Below are 27707 nucleotides of genomic sequence, written 5' to 3'. Positions count from 1 at the left end.
ACATATAAAAATACTTGTCAACTAGTTTGATAAGAAAATAATGTATAAAAGTAGAGTAGAAACATTTAATCAAGTCCATTACTTCCATCATCTGATTTTCTTGTTGTTTATATTACAAGATGATGATATGAAAAACAAACTGCAGTACTTCATTTGTATGCCCGAACAGAAGTACATTAGTGGAAAGGGAAGGCAGAACAGTATTTTGTGTCTGTGGCGATGATAGCTCCACAGGTGGCAGGTCCGGTGAGTTCATGTCCCATTCGAGATGGGTTGTTTTTTACGATGTGCATCTCAGTGCTTCCACTTGTCCTGGTTTTCAGACTGGCACACCATTGGGGGAAAAATTTGTGTAACAGAATAATTCAAGGACACAAAACAAATACATTGCCACTGTGTTACTGGAATGATAGAACAGTAATGTGATCTATATTGTAGACTAAATGTTCGACAGAAATGATGCATTACATTGGAATGATCTGAACTAAACTGAGCTCAGAAATCTTGATTTGCCACAAATGAATTTGTTAACATTACTTGTCAGAAGCTGAATATCGAGCATACAGCGTTCAGTGTTTTGATCTGAAATCGTGTTAGTTTTCAAAGCTACACAATGTGCTACCAATGATTTTGTCACTACTGCTTCTTAGAAATCTGAAACAACATATGAGGTCCAATTTTGACTGAACCGCCACCTTCTAGGAAAAAATTCAGATCAATTTGCTACTTACGGTACACTGAGGAGATGGCATAGGATAAGAACCTTTCAATCTATAAGACTTAAAGAAAATCAGATACAGTAGACACTCCATATTTGGCAATTGAGATGCAAGCAGAAACCACAGACAAAGTAAAGAATCCACTGCAGAATGCCAGAAAGTTCTATCATTGTAGCTTTAAGGGCTGTCTAGGTATTATATTTATATACATACTTATATATTCACTTTCATATATGTAAAACCAAACTCAACCTCACACACTGTACTGTGGTGATTTAATAGGTCATTAGAAATACACTTTGAAAATCACAACAAATGTCACTTATGTACAGTAGCAGATTAGCACATGGGAGTAAGGATGGATATGGCACAACATACACAAAGCTTCATAAGATAATCTCTCTGCTCTGATCAGACACTGGAAACTAAAGAAAGTCATTAACATTCTGGATATATAATTTTCATTCAATCTCGGTAGCAAGTACAAATGTCACTACAAGGCAAGAGAAGTCCTTCAGAGTACAAAACATTAATTTGTCAGGCTGATTTAGAAGGCAATGTTTAGTGTTGGGACTCTCTCGTGTGAATTAGATTACGGCTGAAGGTAGAGTGGTGTTAAAATTTGGCATTGTCAGTTGTCCATAGTGATGTCCTGGGGACAGCAGTTCCTGGTCAGAGTATCTCAGAAAAGGCTGTCTGAAGTCATGCACGTGGAGAAGGCAGCGGTCAGTCATCCACTTCGGATGTGATGTCAGGCAGAGTGGGTGGGGTGGTAGAGAGTAGCTGCATGAGTTACAGTGATAAGGCCGACTCAGACGATCACACAATGGCAGCCGCTCTTGTCTTTCTCTTTTCTTGTAGGTTCTGGCGATGGTGGACATTCCTGTTCTTGGAATTTCCTGGGAGTTGGGAGAGAGCAAAACTATGAAGACACACTGGACTGTGTGACTGTGTGGATCTGTGATCACTCTTTTTAATTTATTTTTACAACCGAAGCAATAAACAGAAAATACCAGTTTTCTTCATTATCATTTTATCTGAGCTCTTCTCTCTGGTTTGCAGTGGGCGGGGTGCAGGTGATACACATAGGTGATACAACAGTGATATCACATACTGAGTTATGTACCAATCAGAATTTAGAAATATTTGAATCAAAATGTGATAACAGTTGTGGGTTTGTTTGCTCATGCTGCCAAGTGACCCTTAATCAAATCTGATCAAACCACATACACGCAGTCCTGATCAAGCAGACTAGCTGAATTTTTGAAAGTCAAATTCTTAATAAATACTACCTAAACATTCAAAACTTTAAGTATGATTGTTGCTTAATTAGTCATGATTTTTTTAAATTAAATTTTAAACATTTCATGGCTTTATTGGACAGTAGAACGATGAGAGCAAAAGGAGAGACAGAAATGGGGAATGACATGCAACAAAGGTCCATAACTAAACATGAACCAAGAGCATTGCGATACGTGATTGGCGACTTAAACCCTCAGGCAGCAAGGCACCGCCAGGGCACTGAGAGTCATGAATATTTAATGTGACAGCGACACGTGTTACATGTGCAAAAGTTTCCCCGTATTCTTCATTTATCATAGTTATCATAGGAATGTCTGAATATTCATCTTTTTAGCCACTGTTATAGCTTTGAAAAATTGCAATTTATAAACCACCTACCTGATTACTCTAACCAGCTCATGGAAAGCTTGGTCTACGTTCATGCGGATTTTGGCTGAAGCCTCCATATATGTGACCTTCAGTTGTCTGGCCAGCTGCTGGCCCTCTTCCTGGGTTACCTGAGGCAAAAGGAAGAGGAGAATAAGGACAGGCTTAAACCTGACTGTCAGCAGGGACCTTGCACATGTAAGAATCTTTTCCACAATCCCTCAAAACAAACCATGTGTTTATGAAACACTGGTATCATGTTCTTACAGGTAGAGATGATGCAGTTAAGTAAGGTTTTTGAGATAGAACACACTCTTTGTGCACATACACATATTTAATGTAATACATACAAACAGAGGCTGAACTGCATCCAGACTACAAAGAGCTACAGTTTTTACTGTAATATTGCTGTCGAACTAAGTGAACCTACATACCATTAGTGCATATGACTTAGAATTCAATATGCGCTGCGTAACACACATGTTCAGACTTTCACATCCAAGTGAAAGTGACCCTTAATAACACTGAAAGAAGAACTTTGTGACTTTGACTTTCCAATTTAGCTCCTTTTCTCAGCTACATGGCAGTATTATAAATCTACATTCATGTTCAAATTCCAACACTGCTACTTCTTTCATTTTAATTTCTGTCCAGTTGTTCAAAAGGTGTGCTCTAACCAGGCTTTCTCCTGAGCCTTCACAATGTCATTCACCATTTTTTTTCCCCAACCGTGGTAAGTGCCATCAGTTCCATCAGCACCAAAAATGAAGTAGTTTTCATCCACATTTTTAATTGAATTTCATTATGTAATTTCTCAAGTGTAAACTTACTACACACTTAAATTAGCATGTAAAATGCATCTGGGACACAGCTGAGATCTGCCTCCACCCTCTCTGTGACACAGCTGCGCATATAATCTGGGACTGAATAATGCAAGAAGGAATTAGGTCCAAAGGCTAGGCTATATATGGTAGCAAAGGATAACAAGGGGTAGAAAAATATAAAATACTGACCAACTTTTGAAAATGTTGGAGACATTGCTCTGCCCCTTTTAGCATGGGGGCAGAACTACTCAGTTATCGTTTATTTACAGCTTCAGTAATTATGTTTAAGCTTCTATTATTGAGCTACAATCTGGCTATTTATCTGTAGCATATGTAGCAAGTTACACTTATTGAAAATGTTGTCCAATGCAATGTCTCTAACATCTACAATCTCATAGGAACTGCTCAATCATGTAGAAAACGGAGAAGGATAAGTAAAGAACCGTCACATGAGGCTAGAAATACTAAAAACTGTATTTCAGTGGATAAAGCCCATTGACAGTAATTAGCTGTATGAGCCTGTAAGGTTCCCTTTCGCCATAAGGGGGTGGTGTAGATCCACTGGAGGAAATGACAAGCAACAACATACCAGCAGCCAGAAAATTCATCATTTCATCACACTCCCTTTTCTCTGCATCCATCCTCCCTTCCTGACACCACCATCACCATCTCTACAGTCTCTCTTTTATTCTTTCACTCACATCCTGTTGTATCTTAGCAGCTAGCTGCAGCTGCAGTGCATGCTTCCACTTTCAAGTATGCAAATATGAATCCTCTAGATTGATTGATATGGGTTCAGATCCTTGCGATTTGTTGGACTTACTTGTCTCTGTAGTTCCAGATCTGCTTTGTTTCCTACAAGGATCATAGGGAATTCATCTCTGTCTTTGACTCGAAGAATTTGTCTTTGGAATTTGTAGATTTCTTCAAAGCTGTAAAACATATTACATTGTGTTATGTATTGTTTTCTTAACAAACAGGTTATCATGTTTTTACTTGTGGATGCATACATTCCTGTAAAAATGTACATGTGTCACACACCCCATCCACACAAACACACCCAGCACCCAGGAATTGGGGTCATCACCACTGTGGATCAGACTGAAGGGTTGAACATGTCAGCAAAGAGGAGAAAGTCAGCCACACTATTACAGAAACACAAAATGTGTTTCTCTGAGGCTGTGCTCAGTGCACTGACCTGGCTGTTGTCCCACTATAATATAAATGCCATGTGCATTTTTTTTTCAACCAAATAGCAAATAAAAAATCTGGGGGGGAAAAAATAGGCAAAATGAGACCACAAGCCCAGGACGGCATTCCAGCAACAGGCTCACAGACAGCTTGGTGAGCACATAGTAAATCTGGAAAGACTTGACTAATATAAATGGAGGAAGGAAAGACTGTTTACAATATAAACATGGGGAGGGGGCTGTGGGTGGGGGCAGGGGAATGCAGCTCACTGCACTGCTGGGCAGGGACACAAAGGCAGGGAGGGTGGGGTGTGACAGACTGACTACAAGAAGAATACAATACAGTGTAATGTGAAAAATATCTTCAAGGTGACTTACGCCCTGAGAAGTAAAGTTACTGAGAATTCTTTAAGCCCCTTGTCATCTAATTTCCACCTTTAATTTCCTTTAAAATATTTTCACGAACTCACGCCCCATTTGTGATACTATTTGTGGTCTATGATAGCCATTCAGTGCATTTACATTAAGTTATCTTTTTAAATAGAAGGATTCATGGGAAAACAATGCATGCAATCCAACATAATTTTATGTCATCGATAACAACCTCACTGTTTATTGTTCAATCTCTTTACTTTATTAAAGCAACGTGAGTCTGCTTAGCTGCACTACAAACAGACAGACCAGTTGCTCTTTTGTTGTATTTATGGCAAAGTAGCAGCTAAAGTAGTGTTTGATGTCATATTAAACCACAGTTGCTGTTACCACGGTTACCACAGGTGTCGGCAAATCAACCAGGACTAAAATCTGAAGGATTACAGTTTATAATCTTTAAGATTTTAGCTTTAAATAAAGTGTATACGTTTTGACAGAATCACATATTTTGTATTGGCTTGTTCCACTTCTTTATGGGTGATGTTTACAAAGAGCGCAATAATCAAACCCAAGACTGTTTTATATGATTGTGCCAATGCATCAGTGGAAATATTCCAGCTAACTGTGAAATTTTTTGAAATTGTGAAAACCTGACATATTTGCTTTCTTTGGGAACTTTGAAATCTCCACTCGAGCTCTGTGAGATTAAAGAATGTTTAGCTGCACGGTTTGAGTCTGACTCACCAGTGGGCTAGCAGGGTTCAATAGCTTAAAGGCTGTTAGGGCCTATACATACTGAAATGAAAAGGTCCATGTCATGAAGAAAGAAAGAAAATTTCTCGTCAAAGCCCTTTTTTATACATAGCTAAAGATATGTCTAGCCCACATACTGTTGTTTCAATAGCATATGGGCTTTATATAGAAAGCTAAGGTACACGGATAAGTGAATGCAAGAGAACAGGATGAGGGAGGAAGTGTTGAGAACAAAAGAAAATGACAACAAGAACAACAGCAAAACGTTCCGGAAGTGCAAGCGGCAACAAGTGAGAGTATCAATGCAAGATTTATGATGAGAGGCAGAGGAGGGGAGAAAGCGAGTGTGTAGTTGTGAACAGTCAACAGAGATGTGCTCACAGAAAGGAAAGAGAAAGACAGAGACGTTGAGTGTGTAGCGGTGAGTTTGCACATGACGAGAGCTGCCACTCACCTTCCTCTGTCAGTGACAGAGAAGACGAGCAGGAAGCCCTCCCCTGTCCTCATGTATTGTTCTCTCATGGCTCCAAACTCTTCCTGTCCAGCCGTGTCGAGGACTAGAGAGCGTGCGCACACACGTTGACACAAGCGCACACACACACACACACACACAAACACACACACCAAGAATAACTTTTCAGCAAAACAGACTTTTGCAATCAGTTCTTCAAGTGCAATATAATGCAATAGAAACATGCGTGTCTTTGTGTGTGAATATTTACTCTGGTCATGTTTGTTCAGCAAAGTGCACTTACTGTCAAGCCTGGCCGCCCTTTCGTCAATCACACACTGCTTGGTGTAGGAGTCTTCAATAGTGGGGTCATAGTCAGTGACAAAGTACGACTGCAGGAGACAAAAAAACAGGACAAAAGAGGGAGAAGAAGCAGTGAGTATGTCTGGAGTCTGTAATTATGTCAGGTTGAGACACAAGCTGTGTCCCAATTTCATATGAACTGTATACTGTATTCACTATATACTGATCTTTACAGTGTGTAAACAAGAAGCCAACATGCTTTATTGTTTTATGATAACAGGAAATGAGGCAATATGTGCAACATACAAAGGCAAACAAACTGTGACTTCAGAGTAACACTTTGTTATTGTTTGTTATTTTTTGTTTTCAGAGGTGTTTCTGGAGCTGCTTCATTACCATCCACTACTCAGTGTTTAGCATCAGTGAGCAGCTTTTCCACTTCCTTTGTGCATTGCATGATGGGAGAACAGCATCCATCCAACAGCACACTCAAAAGTCGGAGTTTATCTAAGTGTCTGGTTGCTCTGAGAAGTCCTGCTTTAAGTGAAACCTATGGATTTGAAACACAGCTTCAAAATGGATGGATAATAGAACAAACAGCCACTCCTTGTATTTTGGGTTAAAACAGCACATACTGACCTCTACCTTTACCCCTGTCCTGCAGACAGGAAGCAAATACACTGCCTGCAGACACTTGCACAAGAAGTGTGAAGTAAATATTCCTTCACACAACAACCACTTTATGAGACGTTTCCTCAGTTGCAACAGTCACACGGCGCACTCCTGAAGGCTTTGATTCTTTCATTCTGGGGCCAATATCTGGTCTCCTAGTAACCTAAACTGGAAGGGTGGGGCCAGGGGATAGGGAGGAGGAGGAATCATGCATTTTTTACATTTTTCCCATGTTTTGTAGTTCTTGCTCTCCTCAGGGACTAGTTAAGTGGTGACAGCTGAGGGGAGTGCTCGGGGAATGTCAAACCAACACCCTAAAACACAGAGCGATCGCGAGAACATAAAATCCAGACAGGATTCCCTGTCGTTCTAACAACAAGCCAAATTAAACTTTTACAGTTATACAGTTGTGTTGTTTCACACAATGACACAAGCTGCGTAGTGTTTTTTTTTTGGTTTTTTTTGCTGTTATTTGGCAGCTGAAGCAGACAAGAGAGAGGCTTCAACTAATAATTATTTTCATTACTGATTAATCCCATTATTCTCCTCATTGTCAAAAATGTCAAAAGTGCAGGTTCTGATTTTCCCACAGTCAAATGTATTCAAATTACTTGTATCTGACCAACGGCCCAAAAATCAAAACTATTCAGTCTACATTGGTAAATGGAAAAAGGAAAAGTTCTTATATCTGAGAAGTTGAAACAAGCTAAAGTTTGGACTTTGTTCTTAAAAATGTATTAAAACAATTAAAAACTAAGTGACTAATCACTGCAGCTCTGTTACCAATACATATTGCCTTGCAAAAGGCACTGGCTATAAAAGAAAAACCTGCTCAGTACAAAGTACATCTTGGTCAAAATAACCGTGTTTATGGAATTCAAATATTTGTCTTAATGTCACCGGCTTATATAGCATCACCAAATTTTTTTTTTACTCTCAAATATCAACATCAGTAACGGCCTCAAAAACCCATTGTTGGTCGAGCTCGACTTCGGATAAGTGAATGCTCGTAAATGTAATTTGTTTTCCCTTACATCCTCTGCATGCTGATTTATTTGTCCCACCTGCAGCTCTCTGTTGTTGCAGGAAATGCAGGTAATCTCTCCCTCTCACTGTTCTGTCGCTCTGCAGCATGCAAGTGTGCTGGCCTATGTCACATCCACTCACCACTGTTCAATAATTCATCAGTATTACTGTGTATCCTAGAACGTGCTTCACTGCACTGCACTGCCAGTGTGCCTTCAGACGGCCAGACAGAGACAGAAAGAGAAAGGGAGAGAGAGAGAAAAAAAAAAAAAAAGCTGCTTGCAGTTCTCGTCCCTCCCACCACCATCACCACCACCACCACTCTCCCAGCCATAGCTTCAGCACGTGACTTTGGCTTCCCGTCAACCTCTTATTCCTATTCTGTCAACCTCGGGCAGCCGCATTGAGCACCTCGCTTCTCTGGCTATTCCTCCCCTCCCTCTACATGCATGGGTAGCGTAGCTGCTGCACTCTGTTCTGGCCAAGCTGATTCTCCCAGAGCCGTCTCCCGTGATAGATGAGGCTGTTTTGCAGTGCCAGCAGCACCAGAGCCAGCACTAACAGGGGCTGTAGTTCGGCCTGGCAGGGCTTCAGCTGGGCAGCAATAGAGCGATGGGCTAGGTGAGGGGGTGGGGGTGGGGGTGGGGGGTGGGGGGGGGTACAACATGACTCAGGAGGACTACCGATAACTATGTGACATAAGCCAGCCTGAGTCATGTCCAGTAATCTGTCCTATAAATCCTAATATTGGTCCATGACTTCATCATATAACAGGCTCCTAAAAACAGAATGAATCAGCCTGTATGAGTCGAGTGGAGCCAGGGTGTTGGGGAGGAGTAGCACTCACAAGTTACTACTACGTCCACCACCTGCAACTCAGGCTGGATATCAAAACCTCAGTACTTACAAGTATAAGAAACAAGTTACAATTAAACACTCTGTCAGGATTTTTTTTTTTACATATTCATTTCATACTATTTAATTTCAGCAAAGTTCGTGTACAGTTCCTTTGTCAGGACAAGATTAAACACTGCTGTGTTTGAGAACTGTGGTTTTTGTTAAATGTAGCATATACCAATAAAAGGTTTAGGGAAACTCTAATTGTATTGAAATACATTTTAGGGCTACAACTAATTTCTTTCGGCTGTCAATGAACCTACCTTTTTATTTTCTTAATTAATCAATTAATTGTTTGGTCTATAAAATGCCCCCCCCCCCCAAAAAAGAGGAAACAGTCAAAGAGGACATCTTCATATGTCTTGTTTTGTTCCAACAAAAAAAGTCCAAAACCCAGAGATATTTAGTTTATAATGCTATCAAAGAGAGAAAAACAGAAAAGTCTCACATTTGAGAACCTGCAACCAGAGAAAGACTGAAACAATTAACTAATTATTAAAACAGTAGCAGATTATTTTTTGTTGGTCAACAAATCTGTCATAATGTTCTATATTGTTATAGTATTAATATCAAAACTCAACTTTGGCACTGACATACTGAAAGCATGGAAAATTTTCAGATGGTACCCGGTCTATTTGCAGCTAAGACAAGCTGTGACATCAGCGTGCTCACTGTCATCTGCCTGACTATTTCACAGGTACGCACTGAGCAGGCAGACGAATTCCTGGACAAATTTCCATGAAAACATTTGACAGCTGTCATGAGGAGACAGCTGACAGTCACAGCGGGGTCAGCAGCTCAGTTCTTAATGTGTGAGTATAGTTTGGACTGCACATACAAACACACACGCACAGATGCTGCACAGTGGCCTGTGTGCACTAAATCTTCAAACATTCACTGCTAACGGCCCTCCACTCAGATGAAATATCCAACTACAGCACAAGCTGCTGAGACATTTACAACATCGGACTTCTGCAGCAACTTCACAAAGCTGAGGAAAATTACTATTTAAACAAAGTCAGCTTGCTGTTTTACAACTTGTACTTTGCATGGAGCAAGGAATGATGCTAAAACAGCCAAGAACAACTCAAGCTTCACTTAGGCAATCATTAGGCTAGTGCTGACATGACCACCATCGTGGGTGTGTATATTTGTGAGCTGTAAAACCAGGATTATTAACATCCTTGTATTTTCGCCTCTGAGCAGCAGCAGTCAAGTTAAAGTTTATTAAAAGTGGATTATCAAATCAAGGTGTCTCAAGTTTACGATATAAAAGAAAATCAGCACGGTGGGTTCTGAAGCAAAACTGACAAATCATTAAAAATACACAACAAGAACAAAACAAAACAAAACAATGAGAGGGGAATCCAAAAGTCTGCAGAACCAAACTGCTGTACAGTTTAGTTGTTGGTGGCAAGGTGGGTCAGGCCACACTCAGCCCCGGTCAGCTCTGCAGGAAGGAAACTCCACCTCTGCAGCAGGCAGCTCGCCCGGCCAAGCCCTGGGGTGGTGGTGATGTCACAGACGCCCTAACCCGCCTACCTAACAAAGTCCAAACCTGTCACTCAGTTCCCCTTCAGCATTCCAGCTATACATCCCAGGCCTCCACCCACACACACACAGCGCATGCAGGCTCCTCACACCAGGAAAACATTAGAGGCCTGTTTTCACCATGAATACACAGACGGTGGATGATTCTCAGCTGCAGCACAGCTTTTTCTGCCGGCCTGAAATTACCACACAAAGACGAAAGCCAATGAAAGAGTCAAGAAGATAGGGCTGCGGCTAATGATTTTTCCATTAGCAAATACTGTCTTGTTATTATTATTTTAGATAAATTAGTTAATCATTTAGTCAATTAAATGTCATAAAATAGCAAAAGAAAATACCCATCACACTTTCCAAGCTGATGTCATCAAAATGGATTATTTTGTCCAGTACACAAACAAATTCAATTTGCAATGATGATAGAGGAAGGCAGCAAATCATCACATTTGAGAGGCTGGAATTGGAGAAATAAATGATAAATGACTGAAATGACTGAATGATTATCAAGTGTGTTGAAAAACTCCTTGTGGGTCAACTGATTGACAAATACTTTAAGCAATATAGCCACATCTTGTACAAAAAACTTGACAAGTCAGACAAATCTTTGCAGATTGAACCACAAAGACAGGATCAAATCCATGCGTTCAAGCGTTGGCGTATATGTTTCCTGAACCACCTCACTCTTCGACATATCAAATGTATCAAGTGTATAGTCGTACGTGGTCCAGTTTGTAGAGTTTGGTGATTTGAATTCATACATAAATGTATTCTTTATTCTTTATTATTATTTTATTATTTATATCGAGCAACTGCTCAGGTTTCTTTTCAGGCGACTGCTCTTCAGTTGAGACATGAAGCAATAAATCTTGTCTCTTACAACTGCTGGTTGCCAGCCTCAAGGAAAGCAAGAAGGGGTGATATGTGTAGGCGTGTAATCAACATCATGCTTGCACTATGCACCCACTTCCTCTCCACACAAACAGCCTTACTAACACTAAATATAGATCCTTTTCCATCTCTGTCAGTTATCCTTCTTGTTTGGTTAGAGCCGCCTCTCTGACTGTTAACCAATCTTACATCATTAACTCCAAAGAGCAAAAAACTACAGATTCAGCACCAACGCAGATAAAACTGAGATTTTCACAAAGAAAAAAAACACAGACCTCAGACGATTAACAAAAACACCCTGCACCTACACAAATGAGGAGAAATGGTGTGTCTGCCTACTACATTGTCATAATGAGAGGGAATGCTGAGCTAAAACGAATAGTCATCAACATAGTTAGGAGTTAATTACCCTCTGCATATGGCCCGGTGCCCGATGAGAATTCACAGACCTTGACTTGGAAAATCATCAGCCATAGCTATTCTTTAATTAAAGAGAAGTGTAGATTGGATGCCATTAAAATTTTGTTATTCTTGGAAAAATTCTGTCAGCATCTGCAGATTTAACATATTCCCCAACCTCCTCATTCTCCGCACCAACACACCGCAGCCTACCACAACATTTTCCTCTGCTGAAAAGCTGATACATACTACAAGAGATTCTGTCATTTGGAATTGTGGGAGACCTCAAATGTAACAAGCGTTTTCACTAATATTATGTCTGAGTATATGCACATTTTGTGGACTAAACAAAGAGAGCACGAGGTGGAGGAATAGGTGTGAAAATTAACACAACAAGCTGAAGGTGAGCAACAACAGTCTGTTATTGTAAAGTTTGATCAGTAAGCTTTGTTAATGAGAAACTGAAGACAAGACTCATTGTGTTTGTCACCACAAGAAACATTATGAACGGTGCGACGTTTTCAATTGCGTCATTGCAGTACAATAGTGGGACTCAGCTCTCACTGGCTTTTTGATGATGTCTGCCTAAGAGGCAATGGGCAACTCTCCCACAGCACAAGACCAATGCCAATTGTATCAAATGTTTCATCCAATTTGGCAGGTATCTGAGAAGCACAACTGAATAATAGGTGTCAAGCATCAAGTCTTCAACCTCACGCTAGAAAAAAAAAATCTAATAAGATTATAATTTACTGAGAGGAAATACATCTTCAAGGGTCAGGAGAAGCTATGACTCTCTTACATTGAGTGTTCAGCTTAAGCTTCCACAAACTGGCGCTTGCTCTTAGTTCTGCTGACAGAGCAATACAAACTGACTGAGACATTAGCACCAAGAAGCTGGATAGGAGTGGCCACCCCGAAGAGGCCGGGGTGAGGTGGGGTGGGGGATTGCCCTCCGGCTGACAGGTGAAACGTGCCATTTGTAAGACTTGTTCAGTGGGCCAGAGCCAAGTGCAGCAATTTCAATTAAGGACACGAACTCCATGCCAGACAGTGTGGAGCCTGCCAAGCTGCACCCTCAGCTAGACAGCAGCAGAATGTGACAGATCATGATGATCCATCCCTCATATTATGGAAGCCTATAGGGACTATATTCAAACGATGATGTAAACTTGATAATGACAACCTAATTCCATAATAACATTATAATTTTCCACATATGTGTGTTATTTGGGTAAAAATGAAAATGAAAATGCAATAATCCTATTTTCAGATCTTAATTAAAATTTGAAAATTAAAATGCAATATAAACAATTTAACCTAATTTTCCATATATGCAAGCAATATTCGGGCCGCACTGAAAATGAAAATGAAATTTTCGAACAACATTTGACATTTCATTTTCAAAGTGTTAACCGCTCTACGGTGGACAATATTCAAATGCAAAAAGCAAATAAGGGCAATAGACTGGGGGTCTATTGCACTTTCATCTACCAGTCACCACGCTATTTTGGGGTCAAAATGAAAATGAAAGGAAAATGCAATCTGTCAGTCCTCTCATCCCGGCGAGTCTTCAGTCAGGACGTCACTACCTTGTCACCTGTTTGTCTGTCACTGGGACAATGGCTGGTCATGCAAAAACAGATAATATGGTTAATCGCAGGTTTAGCCATTTTCTACCGGGTAGTAACATTGAAGCTTGTGGGATGATGCTTCGCTCACTTTTTTTTTTTTTTTTTAGATACTTTGCAGTCCCCTAAGCTTCCATACAAATTTGAGACGTGCACATAATTGTAAACTACACACATACATCACTCTAAATTTTCTTCTTTTTTGTCCTTTATACTTGGAACCTTTCAGGGTAAATCTCAGTCTTCTGAAATCAGTCTCTGGGTCACACTTTTCGTTATTACCTAAGCATTATACACCAGAGCAGTGGAGCATACATTGATCTATGAAAAGAAAAATTTGACTCGAAGCATCTGTGTATCACTTCCTTTCCACAAACCCGCGCAGGTTTAACCTTTGCAGAACCTCTGGGGCTGGACACTGAGCAGCTGTCGGTAATCAAATAGGCACCATAAGGGTTTAATGTTAAACAGATGGAAGTGAGGACCAATTCCCTTACATCTTTACACTGTCTGTGCTCCTCCATCGTCGCCTTTCTTCCCATGCTTCACGGGATTTCACACAAGTGACACAGGAATTTGTATGAGGAGCATTGTTTTGCGGACTACTTAAGAGTGCTTGAAGTGAGAAATAGTGGAAAAAAATAAGACAGAATGAAAGGTTTGAGGGGGAGGGAGACTGTAGGCTACATGGAGAGGGAGAGCAAGAGAAAAAGAGGGGGAGGGAAAGGCATTAACTTCCTGTGGAAACACCCACTTTTCCCATGAGCTCATACAAACCAGAAAGGTCACTTATTCAATACCTAATACACACGGAGAGAAAGAGAGCACACAATGTGTCCACTGCCTTAAAGGGCCACTGGGGAGCATTCTGCTAAAGCTGGGAAAGCTTTAAGACAGTGCACATTGCTGCAGAGTGTTAGCGTTACCTAAAAATAACCTCAAGTTTTGATTATCATTTTCAAAAATCATGAACCATTTATGTAGAGCTTAAAGATCACATTGCACGCTCCACAACCACAGTGACAACACTTCCATTGAATGTTTACAGTTACAGAATGCAGCCTGGGTGTAGCACTGAATCTTGGCTTGATGCCCAATGAAATGAACCCGTGTGCATCACTCCTACAAACTCCTCTCTTCCTAATGTGCAACAGATCAATAGCCTGTCCCTTTAATCACTGTCCTGTCTTTAAATGCTGACAGACCAGTGAAACCCTAAGGGATGATTCACTTTTTATTACAACTTCCATTTATAATGTTTAATATTTACAAACATTTATACATCTTCAAAATTTATATATTTTATGGGTTACATATGACATATATTATATATATATTACATGACATCTGGTAGGCTGTTTCTTACCAATCAATCGATCAATAAATCAATCAATCAATCAATCTCATCATATGCTAACCTCTGACTGTATATTTCTCTCATCACTTAAAAATTTACTGAGCCTACCTGGGTTCTATAGACCTTGAAAAGTATGTCCATTTTGTGACTGTGTCTTTGGACTGTTGGCCATCATTTTATTTGGTTATGACAATATTTTACTCTGTCGCTTCATTTGCTGAAATATGGGGTCGCAGCTGAATCACTCGCAGGACTCCAGCAGGCTGGTAGGATCATCAAACAGGCTGAGAGCAAATAACCAGTTCTGACACTTGTCTAAAGTGAAATCAAATGTGAAAGTAAAACCACAGCCTGAACTCTCTGCTGTAAATGTTGGGACTGCAACTAATATTCATTATATTATTTATTATACAACCCTGATCTCATTATACTAATCTTATTCATATTATTGTTTTCATATTATCATTGAATGGAAAGTGACTGAAAAAATAATTAATAATCAAAATGTTACTGATTAATTTTATGTCAGTAAAATGATTGCTTGACTGACTAAAGATTTCACCTCTTAAATGTCACTGTAAATTACATTACAGTATTTACAGTAGCTTAGCATGCATGCAGTTTTTCAATGCTGGTGCAGTTGGGAGATTGTAATGAACATTTCTGATGTATCAACCATTCATTTTCACTTCCATATATTAAATTCATTTGTTCATAAGTGGTTGTCTCACTTGAGTTGGTTGCCCTATAGGACTCTTTGAAGACGTTTCAATATTCCCTGATCCCTGTGGTTACGCTGCAGAGTAACAGATAGTAGTAACTCAAATTATTTCTATATTCATATATTTATATTTAAGTTAATCAAGCATAATTAAATGTTACTTGGATTTTTTACAACTATGCTGGACATACTTGTATATGACATACAGTATATGCTGAATGGCCCAGGTATAGCACTGAAGGCTGTGGAGTTGGGGACAGCACTCATGCAGAGAATAAAGGCGAGGATAAATGTCCCACCAAGTAGGCCAACTCCTGGTGCAGTCAACCCCCTGCTCTCCTCTAACCTCTCTGGCATTAAGACTTCAATCGCCCTGCTAAATATCAATGTGTGCTGGACTCTGAACACTTTTGAACCTGCTCAAAGGCGCAGAATCAAAGAGGTGCCATTTAAAGGCCCTTTTTCCACCAGACCACTGGGCTCAAAGCCGCCTGTTTGCTCTATAGTGGTCACACTACAAACTATTTCTTTATCTCCATTTCATAAGTACATTTTGTGAATTATAAGTGGAGACCTGCGCAAATACTTCAGAAGCCCACAAACTGATTAAACAGAACAACACAAAGAGGGAGAACTGTATGAACCGCCCTTATTGTTCTAGCTGATCATGTGACATCACTAATGTTCCCCTTCCCTGCATTAAGCCTGCTCTAAGCCCAGCCATTGATGGGTTATCAATGCCGTTTTCTCTACGGCCCTTCCTTGTTTTGCTGGGAGAGACAGGAAATAAAGACTTATTTTGATAAGAGTTATTCTCTAAAAGACGCGGTGATTCCTCCTGACTGCATTTTGCTCTGGTGAGTCTTCATCAATGCCCGCTTTTGTGGAGGTGGGAAAACCTAGACCATGTGACGCCGTATGAAAATCGAGACAATTTAAGTGGGATGAGTGTATAGGATAAATGAAGCAAAGGGCTGACAGTGAGCACTGTAGCTGTGAAGATCATGAAGATTCTAATATAAACCAGATACAGAAGAAGACAAATAGCAAAATCTGCAGCTTCTCAAGTTGACCCAGAAATCTCATTGCCTTGCAAAGATTTAAAACATAAAGCATATTGTGATATATTGCTGTGACCCATCATCGTCAGGTGGCATAGTCTTTGCATATGTTTTTGTTTCATTCTAGGCTCTATTCAGTTCTTCTTCCTCTGCTTGTCTTTGTGCAGAAGTAGGACTGCACACGCTCACATCAACAAAGCATTACTGTGACGGCGGCTCAGTGAGAGGACACCAGCTGCTGCAGTGGCTGTGTGGACAGAGAAACTACTGTGACTTTCAAAAACCCCTACAAAGTCACTCAGCGGAGTGTGGCTCACAGTCTATAGTCTGTGGTTTTCGGGAAAACCGTATGACTGACCAAATAATGGGATGCTGATCAGTGCTGGAGAATGAGAGGATCCAAAGGGTTGGTTTGAAAATTAAGATTAGAGTACAGATAAAAGATGAGAGAATATTATTTATAACTGTAAAAAAAAAAAAAAAAAAAAAAAAAAGCAAAAAAAAAAAGCCCATAATTGATGTATTACCTCATAAGTAATTTTCCACTGCTACTTACTTTAAAATGATCATTTTTTTTTCCTCTAAAAAGATTTAACTGAACACCTGCAGCAACGTATTCATCTTCTCCACAATCTCCTATCTTAACTCTGGCACAACTGCTGAGTGTGTGTTTCTGCACCAGTGTACTCTGCTGCAGACTATAATTCTTAGCACGGGGTGATGTGTCAAAGGAAATGGGGCCACTCACTGGCATCATGTCAGACACACAGCAGCATTACTGTTGTGTGCTTTTAGGCCAGCAGTCCTACAATACAGGCAGCAGAAATGCTATTACTTTAGTAGGCAGCTCCTCATAAATAAGACCTAATGGGAAGATCTTCTCCTCTCTCACTGATGGTCCTCCCTTCCTGTCGACATGAAGTCCTCTCACAGGGGTATAGAAAATGATCACAATCAACAACTGTCTGTGTCACAGTTACAGGGATTTCTCATAAGAATGAAAACAGATGGGGGACAAATTATGAGAAAAACCTGAATAAATGAGTCATATGTGAATGTGAATCATCCTTTGAAGTCATCGGGTCTCAACCAAATGAACTGACATGTTAAAACTCTCCAGTCGTCAAAACACCAAATAAATATCTTTTCGGGGAGTGATGTTAACTTGTATTATCTGTGCAAACGTGCAGTGATGTTTGACCTAACACCTCACTGGTAGAGTGTGACAGTTAAAATCAAACACATCTAGACAGCTTATCAGCAAGGTAAATGCCTTTTGTGTGTGGGAGGGTCTGAGCTCTGCATGCTTCAACTAGCATCTAGAGAGGCCTGGCAGTAAGAGGACAATGTTTTGGTTAGACATACCAAACACACTTTTTAGGCAGCTGTTGACACTGGTGTGTGCCAGTTTAAAATTCTACATCGGGCTTGCCGACAGCAACTGCTGCTGAGAGTCACATGCAGTTGTTGTGTGTGTTAGATCAGTATAACAGTCACACAATAACCGTGCCACTGACTCAACCACACTCAGATATTCCTAAGTGTATCCACACATGTACCTGATGCTTACTGAACAGCCTCTCTGATTACGATCTGTTATCACATCAGTGGGAGAGAGACTCAGAAGCTCATTTGTTGAGGGCACAAGTCACACTTGTCCATTGTCATCAGCGCATTTGGACAGTGAGTCGTGCTGTACTGTCACCTGTTGAGGGGTTGTCTCATTCCATGCCTCACCTCCCCCATGATGGACAGCAGGTGCCCCACAGGCCTCTGGACACTGTCTGCATGAGACGTGCCAAATGTCCACCAGCTGCCTGGCAGGCAGTTCAGAGCTCAGCATCAGCCACAAGCACAGACACATAAAAAGAACCATTAATTGTGTTCTATCAAATTATTTGCATGAAAAATGTCTCCTGTAAATGTGCCACACGACAGTACTACTTTCAATAACAGTGTACGCAACGTTCAAAAAGACAACCAACTGTACATTATGTATAATCAGCTCTAGCGGCAGTAGTATGCTGATTAAATTTAGACTTTCTAATAAAAAGGTGTACATATATTTGGAATGTTAAATATTAGGTGATGGGAATGTGTTGCTAGAATAAGCGGCATGTCAGTTTCCCATAGTCAGAGTTGTTGTTATATGACTCTGAGATGTGAGACCTGATACTGTGGCCAGTTATTCTGAAACAGACAGATGTGTGAACACAGAACAATAGCCAAAAACAACGCAGAGGAACCCGCTGCCCTCTCTGTCTGTCTGACTATCTGACGGGCAGTGACCGGAAAACAAGTGGGGATATCGCAGGTGAATATAGGAGAGAGCGTCTTTTCTTTTTTTAACCTTTCAGAGGGAAATTGTACCATACGCATAAACAATTGCTGTATGCCTCATAGTACTACCGATAAAATGTAAACTCAAAATACAATGTGCGAGTCATATGCATACACTGGCTTTTTACAGTTATGCAATATCATATATAAAATTCAAGAGCAGCATGTGAAAATCTGTTGAGGTCAGATTATGAAATAAAGCTGTTTCCAGAGATCAGCAAGTGAGTCATTCATGTTTTTCTATGATTGACTTTTTGTAGATTTACATATATTTTGATTTATTAAAATAAATCATGAGGATTATGGATCTAAAAAACTAAAAATTGAAGATATAATATAATAACCCATCTCAAAGTAACACCAATAGAATGCAATCTAAAAATAAATAAAATAGAAATACAATCACACGGGGAAAAAAATCATTACATAGATGCTTCTTGTCATCACTCTGATAGAGATATGTTACCTCAGTCCTATACAACTCACTACTGAACAGTTCAGCGGGACTACAGCAGTTGCTACTTTATATGCTCAATTAAGTAGAAATGCTCAACAAGCATTAAAAGACAGATTGTCAGACTACCATCCTTGCTGGTGGTGAATTGCTGCGCGTATAGCGTGCATCCACAAAGCTACCTGCAGGGCCTCTTCCCTTAGGTCTCCCAGTGTTTTCTATGCAAACAACATGAATGTATGCAGAGGAAACTTAGCTTTGAGGTCAAATTTGAGACAGTACAAGGTGACAGAGCGGAAAGCTTCTCCTATCAAACAGCTGAACAACAAACATTACATTACATTGGATCCCACCTAGTCATCAAAACATAACACTATTAGAGTTTTTATACAGATACCTGAAGACTTCTAACATACATTAAATATGAACAATTTTATTTTCATTTATTAATAAAAGAAGCTAAAGCTGTCAAGTAGGAAATGTCATATAAACACAAGCAGCTTTACAAGAACATTAAACTGTTAGACAAATAAGATTATACTGTAAATATGACCAGAAATTCAATGTCAGCTTTTAGTACTTGACAGTTCCTCAAAATTGCAAAGACACACATTGCTATTTATTCTGTTCATTTCTGCAGAATTAAGAACTGCTTATACACAAATAAATGATTTCTGTACACAGGAAATCATTTATTCAACCAACCCATGGCTAATATTCTGTCTGTTCTAACTTTGTCCTCTACTGCAGATGTTTAATCAGATTTTTCAATCTGAATATCATATTAAAATAATTGTGTGGTTTTATATATTTTTCAGTCTTTGAAAATATAAAAACTCTTGTTTGTTTGTTTCTTACTTACAGTATCCATTAGTATTATTCTTCAGAGAGAGAAGATAGAGAGAGTGAGAGATAGCAGTGGATTCAATTATCATCTGATCTCAGATCTGTAACATCTGGTGGGCAACATTCAGGATCACACGTTCGCCCCCAGCTACATACTTTGCTTTCCACAGCAGAGAAGATGCAAACCGTTTTACAGAGCATCTGATCACTGACACCATTCATTTTCGATCTTATCTCCTGAAAATATACAGTAGATTCTTTTGAAGCTTTACAAATGAGAATAGTTCACGAGAGCCTCTATGCAATGGTTCTCATGCAGAGCCTGTCCTACTGTACTGCACTCAAGGCTAGATATAAGGCAGGGTGTGAGTGGATGAGGTGGATAATCTGATCTGATAATCAGTGGTATTTTTCTTGACTTGAAGGGGGCATCATACGCTCACCCCTGCCAGATAATAAACACGGTACAGCCCAGCATCGGGGTTGAAGCTCTTCTTTCGCTGAAGAAGGAAACAATCGTGTAAACAGTAATGTAACGTAACTCTTCAAAAAACCATGTTACAAGTGATGATGGGATGAGAATCATTTTTGGAAAAGCAAAACTCAATAATTAACACACATGACAACAAAAACACAGAAGTATGCAGAATGAAGAAGTACACTTACAAAAGGTAGGTGGGCGATGTGTGTAAAAGTACTATTAGTTCTTCTAATTGACAGTGGATCCTCTTTAGTATTGGACTGACTACAAAACACAGGTAAAACATCTAAAATCATAATGGAGTCAATCACAAAAATTTACAATAATCCAGTTGTGCCTCATGTTGTCATGGTATCATGTCTCTTGAGCTTTCCCAGATGGGCGGGAGTGTCTTTGCAGATCCCGAACTCCCTTTTGCATGAACATTCCTACGGTGTGCTGCACGGGATTTTTCCAGATTTAAGTGAACTACCTCAGCAACGGGAGTGTATTTATTCGTGCATTTGAACAAAACTAAAAAGACACAGCCTCACGAGTGGCCCTTGGTGTCCGTCATGGCCCACACTACCAAATTGTTGGATGGCACAAACAATGTGGTGATTACACATCTAACTATAGCATCTAACTTGTGGTACTAGAGGAAAGGCCATGCGGTTATTATAATCAAAGGGGATTATTTCCTTAGAAGTATGAACATGCTCAGCAAATTTCTCACAAGGCTGCCTGTTATATTATAAGATGTATAAGATTATAATTATAATAGTATATAAGAAGTTGGCCTTTTTGCCTGAGGGTGGCACAAGAGGAAAAAAATGAATTAGTTCATCTTCAGGGAGGTAAGAATGAGCTCTGGTGCCATAATATACCAACTTTCACACACAGAAGCCTGATCATACAACTCGACAACAAAGGAAAAATCATCTTGTGTAGAGATATGTATGCTCTGGACACAAAACACTCTGTGCTACACAGACACAACCACAAAGCCTGCTAAATATTACCTGTCTAGTAACACAAAACCGTATTTACAAATATACTTATGATAGGCTATATCTGGTTAGAGTTTGATGTTCACAGAAGACCCACAAGTAAAGACAAATAATTAAAGTATGTACGTTTGCATGGTGACATGCAAGATGCACATGGAAGAGCTACGGCAGAGAATACAAAATGCCCAGTTAAGGTGATTTAGTTCTGAAAGGTGCTCTTTAAATGTTTTCTTTTCGCAGCAGAGTTAACACAGGGACGCAGGATGAACTTGCATTCGTGGTCGATTTTAACGGGTCAGTGCATGTTATCCGACCCTGCTCATGACGCGGTGTTTTTGGTATAAAAAGAAGATCATATGTTTGTTTCCTTTTTCATAATGTAAATATTAAATTATTTTAGAATTATCAAACAATTTCTACAACTCTTCTAAACAAGAGAGTTCCAGCCCTCTTAAATATATATTCTGCTCTTCTCAGTCTATACTCAGCATAAGCTGGTACATTCATTTTTAATAAGGAGACAGAAGAGATTAATCCTACAAAATTATAGCCCTAACACAGTTGGAACGTGGCATCAATATATAGCGTTTGTATTGGAAAGTGTGTATATGGACTGGGACCAGTGTAGCAGCACAAGAGTCAAATGAGGGTAAAAGGTGGTGGCACACAGTAAAACTGACTTTGTGGAGCTGTGCTCAGTGCATGTAAGCTATTGTTTTAAATATAATTGTTATAATATTCCATTATACTGTATATGCTATTATATGTTATTGGAAGTTAATATTGGAGCACATTAACATGAAACATATTAAGTGTGGAACTGGCACCTAACAGTAAGTTCACTGGATGGATGATTCAGAATCAAAGTAACTGCAAAACCATTCACAAAAACAAGAGGTCTGCAGGAATTGTTTGCTATTACATTTTCATGTGATAATCACTGCACGCAATTTGAAGAGGCACACTTTTTTCTCTAGGTGACACAGTGCTGAAAGGTTTTGTCCTTTATATGTGTTGTTCATGTATTAATATCTGCTTTTTTTTAACTTTATGGTTATAAGTCCTGTTGTGAAAACCAATGAATTGCTTATTTGCTCTCATTGTGGTTACGCTCTGTGAGAAATCAACAGGTGACCCTCCTGCAGAGCTAAATAAACAATGTACTCTCATCACCTGCCCTCACAGGCACACACACACACACACATACACACACACACACTCATACAAGCACGCACCTGCCACAGCTGAAAACCCTACACTAAGAAAGAGCTTACTGTCATGGTTCAGTCTTCCGTTACAAAGAAAAGATACGAACTCCCTTAAAGGAGATGAAGAAAACGCTGGTCAGAAAATAAATGGAATTGTTTGCACTCAGCGGTGTGGCATGTGACATATCACTGAGCCAGACAGAAAGCTACAAAAAAACAGCCTGCCTCCAAAAATGGGCTGAGAGCATGCCATGCTTAGTGTTACATTTAAAAACGCCTCTCAACTTAGTCTCAAACACATATGCACAAAAGTGTCGCTGCAAACACTTTGCCTAACCACCTGTGGCTGTTTCTGAGAAACGCAGATGAAACGGCACCCACCGCAATGAGCTCCAACACTACTATCATTACTATACCTTGCCTCTACATGCCCAAGGTGGGCTGCCCTTATAATCCATGTTGATTCTATTGAATTTCTTCTTATGGCAACATTCTTCCTAAATGACCTCATATCTAAGTAATTACAGCCATGTTAGAAAAAATGTGAGACATGTGGAAAGGGAGTAAGAGTATAAGAAAGACAGAGAGAGGTCACTCATGCACTCTAGCTGTAAATCTATCTGAGGTCTAGAAAAATCCTCAACTAATCCGTCTGGACTCGATCAGTCAGGATGTGCTGCTCTCGTGCATGAACCTCCACTGCCGAGGGCTGCCACCACCCTAATATTAGCAAGCATGTGAGCAAGCAACACCACGCTTTTCAGCCAGCAATCCGACAACACAACATCTCATAATAGAGCCGTCTCATTCCAGCAGCTTCTTTGGTTACTCAGAGTAAATCAGGCATTTTTTTTGATATGTCATTATTTCTGGGATAAAAACAAACCTACAGACACACGCACACCACCCCACATGCAGTCTTCACATGGCCAATGTGAGTCATGTTTTCCCTTACTTGGGACGCTTCCTCCCTCACAGACGTCACATTAAACAACACTCTGTGCTCCACAACTTTTGTCAGATGACTCAATGTTATGTCATCCCAATGCTATTTCAGCTTGAGTCAACTGCTTGGCATTAGGGCGGCCAGCAGCTCCAAGGGACCTGCCACTCTGTTATTACTAGAGGTATCATCTTCTATCCTCTGACTCCCAGAAATCCCTGCTTCAGCACAGTAGTCTGTTTTTGGTCTTAGACTCTGCTCAGCACCCTCGATATCAAACCTCAGTACATTTGAAAAATGAATGAAATGTATTCCTCGCAATCAAGAACCGAAAGGTGCTTTCGAATTTGGCATGAGATGATTCATAGTGTCTACTTACTTAAGTCACATATTTCCTGATAAATCATCTAAACTTTTTTAGTCTTACAGCAGCTTTAAGAGTTTGGTATACTTTGCTGAATTTAAAAAAGATTTTTTTTGTAGTACATGTTTGGATGGTATTCTGATACCAAAACAGCATTGAACATTCGGATGACACAACATTGAAACATGCTTCTTAAAATGGTTAACACGTCGTGGTCACCCACATCCACCCCTAATAAATACACACACACACACACACACACACACACACACACACATTCCTGCACAGAAAATCTAGAAGTAGACTACCTCAAGTAGCCTATTTTAACTGGCCTATTTATAATACTAACTCCTTACCTACTTGATGACAGGATCTCAAATGATAAAATGTCTCACCAGCAGCTTAGCACAGGACCTTAAATCGTTTTTATGGTTGTGAAGTTGATGGAAACTATATCCATAAGAAAAAGACGTAAATACTGTTTGTGGAAAAATTAGGTAGTGAAAATGTTAACCAGCAAATCAACCAAGAGTTTCAAAGAAAGGTTTTTGGGTTATGAAGATAGTTTTGACACTTGCGGTAATACTGTTTTATTTAGATGAGTACTTAAAGGAGGCCTGTACTGTAATAACCATCTCTAATAATAATAAGTAATATTGCAATTCTTGGTGAAAGTTACGTCATGTACTTAAAATTTTTGGCAAAACACATAACACTGAATCTAATTAATACTCTGTCAAGATAACCACTAACACACACACACACACACACACACACACACACACACACACACACACACAGTTCCAGTGATTCAGGAAGCAGGTCATGTTTTTCCATACAAAACTAGGAGGTCCTAAGAGCAGCAGTAGAGGGACTTCCTTTGCTGAAGGGCCAAATTCCACATGGCCCATGACCATTAACCCACCCAGGCTGACTCAGACCCCCCCTGAACCCCAGCCCCACCCCCAATCCTCACAACACTCAACATAATTCTAGGGAAAACCTGGACTTCACAACCAGCTGTTAGGTCTTTTCCCCTGGCAGACGACTTCTAAAAATTTCTGAAGAGGACGCAGGTTCTCCTCCTGCAGTAAACATCTCAGTCTCTCCCACTGTCACGGCACCAGATATGCCAGTCGGCAGTGAGACAAGCGTGAGAGGAAATGAACTGTGGGTCACATTGAATGCAAAATACGTGCAAAGTGGGTTTTCAAGCAAAGTCCCAAAACCACACTGAAGAAAATGGCAGCATATACTGACACTCTTTACTGTTTACTTCCCAAATTAAATTCATGGCAACAGCAGGATGCGGACAGCTTGATAATATCTTCTGAGAGACTGGAGCAGGCAGCGTTGAACTCACTCACCTAGCAGAAATAATACGCTTTCGGTAATTCAAGAATGAGATTTTGATTGATATGGCTGTCTGTTATTCTGGCAGGAGACAGACTCCTTGGTGGAGGCTGCGTCTTTATTGCTAAATCTCTGTTAGCCGGTAAATCCACCTTAATGTGATGATAAAACAATCTTTGCAATATCTATCAAGTGTTCCCTGAAAAGCGGATATCAAGTATCATCTTCTTTCTACAAACATCGACATTTTCTTACCTAATTCTGGTATTATCAGCAGCATGTTGTGATTTTACATTAAATGTGAAGCTTCACAATTACAACATTGGTGTTTTCACAGTGCTGTTACCATTAGCACATTAAATCAAGTGAAATTGTGTCTTATTGTGTGCGTGTGTGTGTGTGTGTCTGTTTCATGTTCAGCTGTAAATGCTCCCCTACTTCAGGTCAGTAGGGTCAGTAGGCTATGGCAAAAATCTGTGCCACAGTTATCTGATCCCTTTTTAGTTAGTATGCAGTTAATGAGCTTTTTGAACCCTCATTAGACAGAACTCCCCCCAACACACACACTAACTCACTCACACGCTTTTCACCCCCACTCTGAAACGTGTGCCAGCCCACTATTGTCTGACAGTGTGGAGACATGCAGCTGCCTGCAGTCTGGTCTCCTGGAAGCCAGAGCCAGCATCAGTAACACACTGACATGGGGGGGAAACACACAAGGCAAAGGCCAAAGTTTGTCATCCCTTTCATACAAAGTGTGTGTGTGTGTGTGTGTGTGTGTGTGTGTGTGTGTGTGTGTGCGTGTGTGTGGGCTTTTCAGAAAGGAGCTCCTTTCCTTAAGTGACTATTACGAAAGCCTGGAAGGTCAAAGCAAGGCAGGCTGTGTCTGCAGTGTGCTGGAATGCAACCAGGGATAGAGGGAGGTAAACTGTTTACATGCCTTTCATATGTGACACAGATGAGTTTTCAAGTAGGCTGCTAAAAAAAAACATGAATTATCTCTCAAGGGGGTGGAAGTAAACTTGTATTTCTAAGGATATGCATATTAGTGTGCTGCCTGCCTCCATTTGCTGGCGGGGCTTTGAATTGGGTTAACCAGCAGCTTGCCTTAGTGAAAGTCTACACCTGAGCACAAAAGTTAATCATCTTTCAATGGACATTTTGTGCTGCTGCTGCTTATTTTACAGTCACTCAACCCTTAACGGATTTTCTCAGTCTAGTTCACATATTTCTAATGAGATTTGCACCACTTTGGTGGCTGAATGTACCCAAAACCCCCCCCCCCCCTCTGAGAGTATCAGTGCTACAATGACATTCTTACAGGGACTAATGTGATTTTTGTGCAATTTTCCCTGCACTGTTCTCTCCTTTTCTATGGCTTTTTACACTCCTCTACTTTAAGTCTTAAGTTTTCTGGTTTGGTCTGCTCTTGCAAACTAAATCTCAGAGTGGCAACAACATTTAACATTTACTCCAAATCTGCTACTTTCCTCTGCATACCAAGTTAATAAAATAGGACAACTCGGGAGCTCCACTTTCCTTTCTCTTTTGACTAGCGGCTATAAACTGCAAAGTGGAAGTGGATCCGTCGGAAATCATCGGGTTAAAGTGACAGCCCTTCTTCCCCGTTGAATTCATAAAATAATCCTTCCCACCTCATCCTAACATCTTCTAACAACCCCTCGGTAAATAGTTGTAGGCCTCGGCAAAGTAGTGTAGAAGAAAACAGACCCCGGTATCCGCTTACGGGGTTCCCGAGTCTGGCCTCCCCCTCTCTTTCGCCGTGTTTTCGGATAAAGCAGGGAAATCAAAGCAGCGGCCGGGAAGGCTGAACGCTACTGACCTGAATAAACTGGATAGTCAGGGCTGATTTCCCGACACCACCGCCGCCGACCACAACCAGCCGATACTTCTCCTGCACCGAGCCGTCCTTCCAGCCAGCCATCGAGGACACTTCGCTGCACTCGCCGCCGCCGCCGCCGCCGAAACACCAGTGAGCAGCAAACACCCACTTTTCTCCTGTAAAACTGACGAGGCCCTGCAGTGGAGACACCGGGGCGCAGAAAAAGAGCCCGGAGAGGTGTCAAAAATGACTCGTCGGTGTAGTCCGTTTTGTGCACGGATAGATAGACGGGGATACCGGAGCTACGGGCGCTTGTCCATACGCCTGACCGTGTTTCAGCCTCCTCGACAACACTGCGATGTTGAAGATGTGGATTCGATAGTAGGAGTAATCAGCCAAGCCAGTA

At 40.5% G+C, this 27707-nt stretch overlaps 1 protein-coding gene across 1 annotated transcript; it reads right to left on the bottom strand.

The window, feature by feature from the left end:
• Positions 1–51: 51 nt before the first annotated feature.
• rras2 (RAS related 2) lies at positions 52–27707 on the bottom strand. Its single transcript, XM_022765344.1, has 6 exons — positions 27302–27707; positions 6282–6369; positions 5981–6083; positions 4035–4143; positions 2400–2518; positions 52–1618 (listed from the first exon to the last, which is right to left on the bottom strand). The coding sequence occupies exons 1-6, from the start codon at positions 27401–27403 to the stop codon at positions 1531–1533; spliced, it is 609 nt and encodes a 202-aa protein (XP_022621065.1). The 5' UTR covers positions 27404–27707; the 3' UTR covers positions 52–1530.

The sequence above is a fragment of the Seriola dumerili genome, unplaced genomic scaffold (genome assembly GCF_002260705.1).
Source record: "Seriola dumerili isolate Sdu_G_001 unplaced genomic scaffold, Sdu_1.0 BDQW01000674.1, whole genome shotgun sequence".
In the NCBI taxonomy this organism is placed as follows: domain Eukaryota; kingdom Metazoa; phylum Chordata; class Actinopteri; order Carangiformes; family Carangidae; genus Seriola; species Seriola dumerili.
Note: the sequence above shows the minus strand (reverse complement) of the source record. Positions and strands in the feature narration are given on the sequence as shown.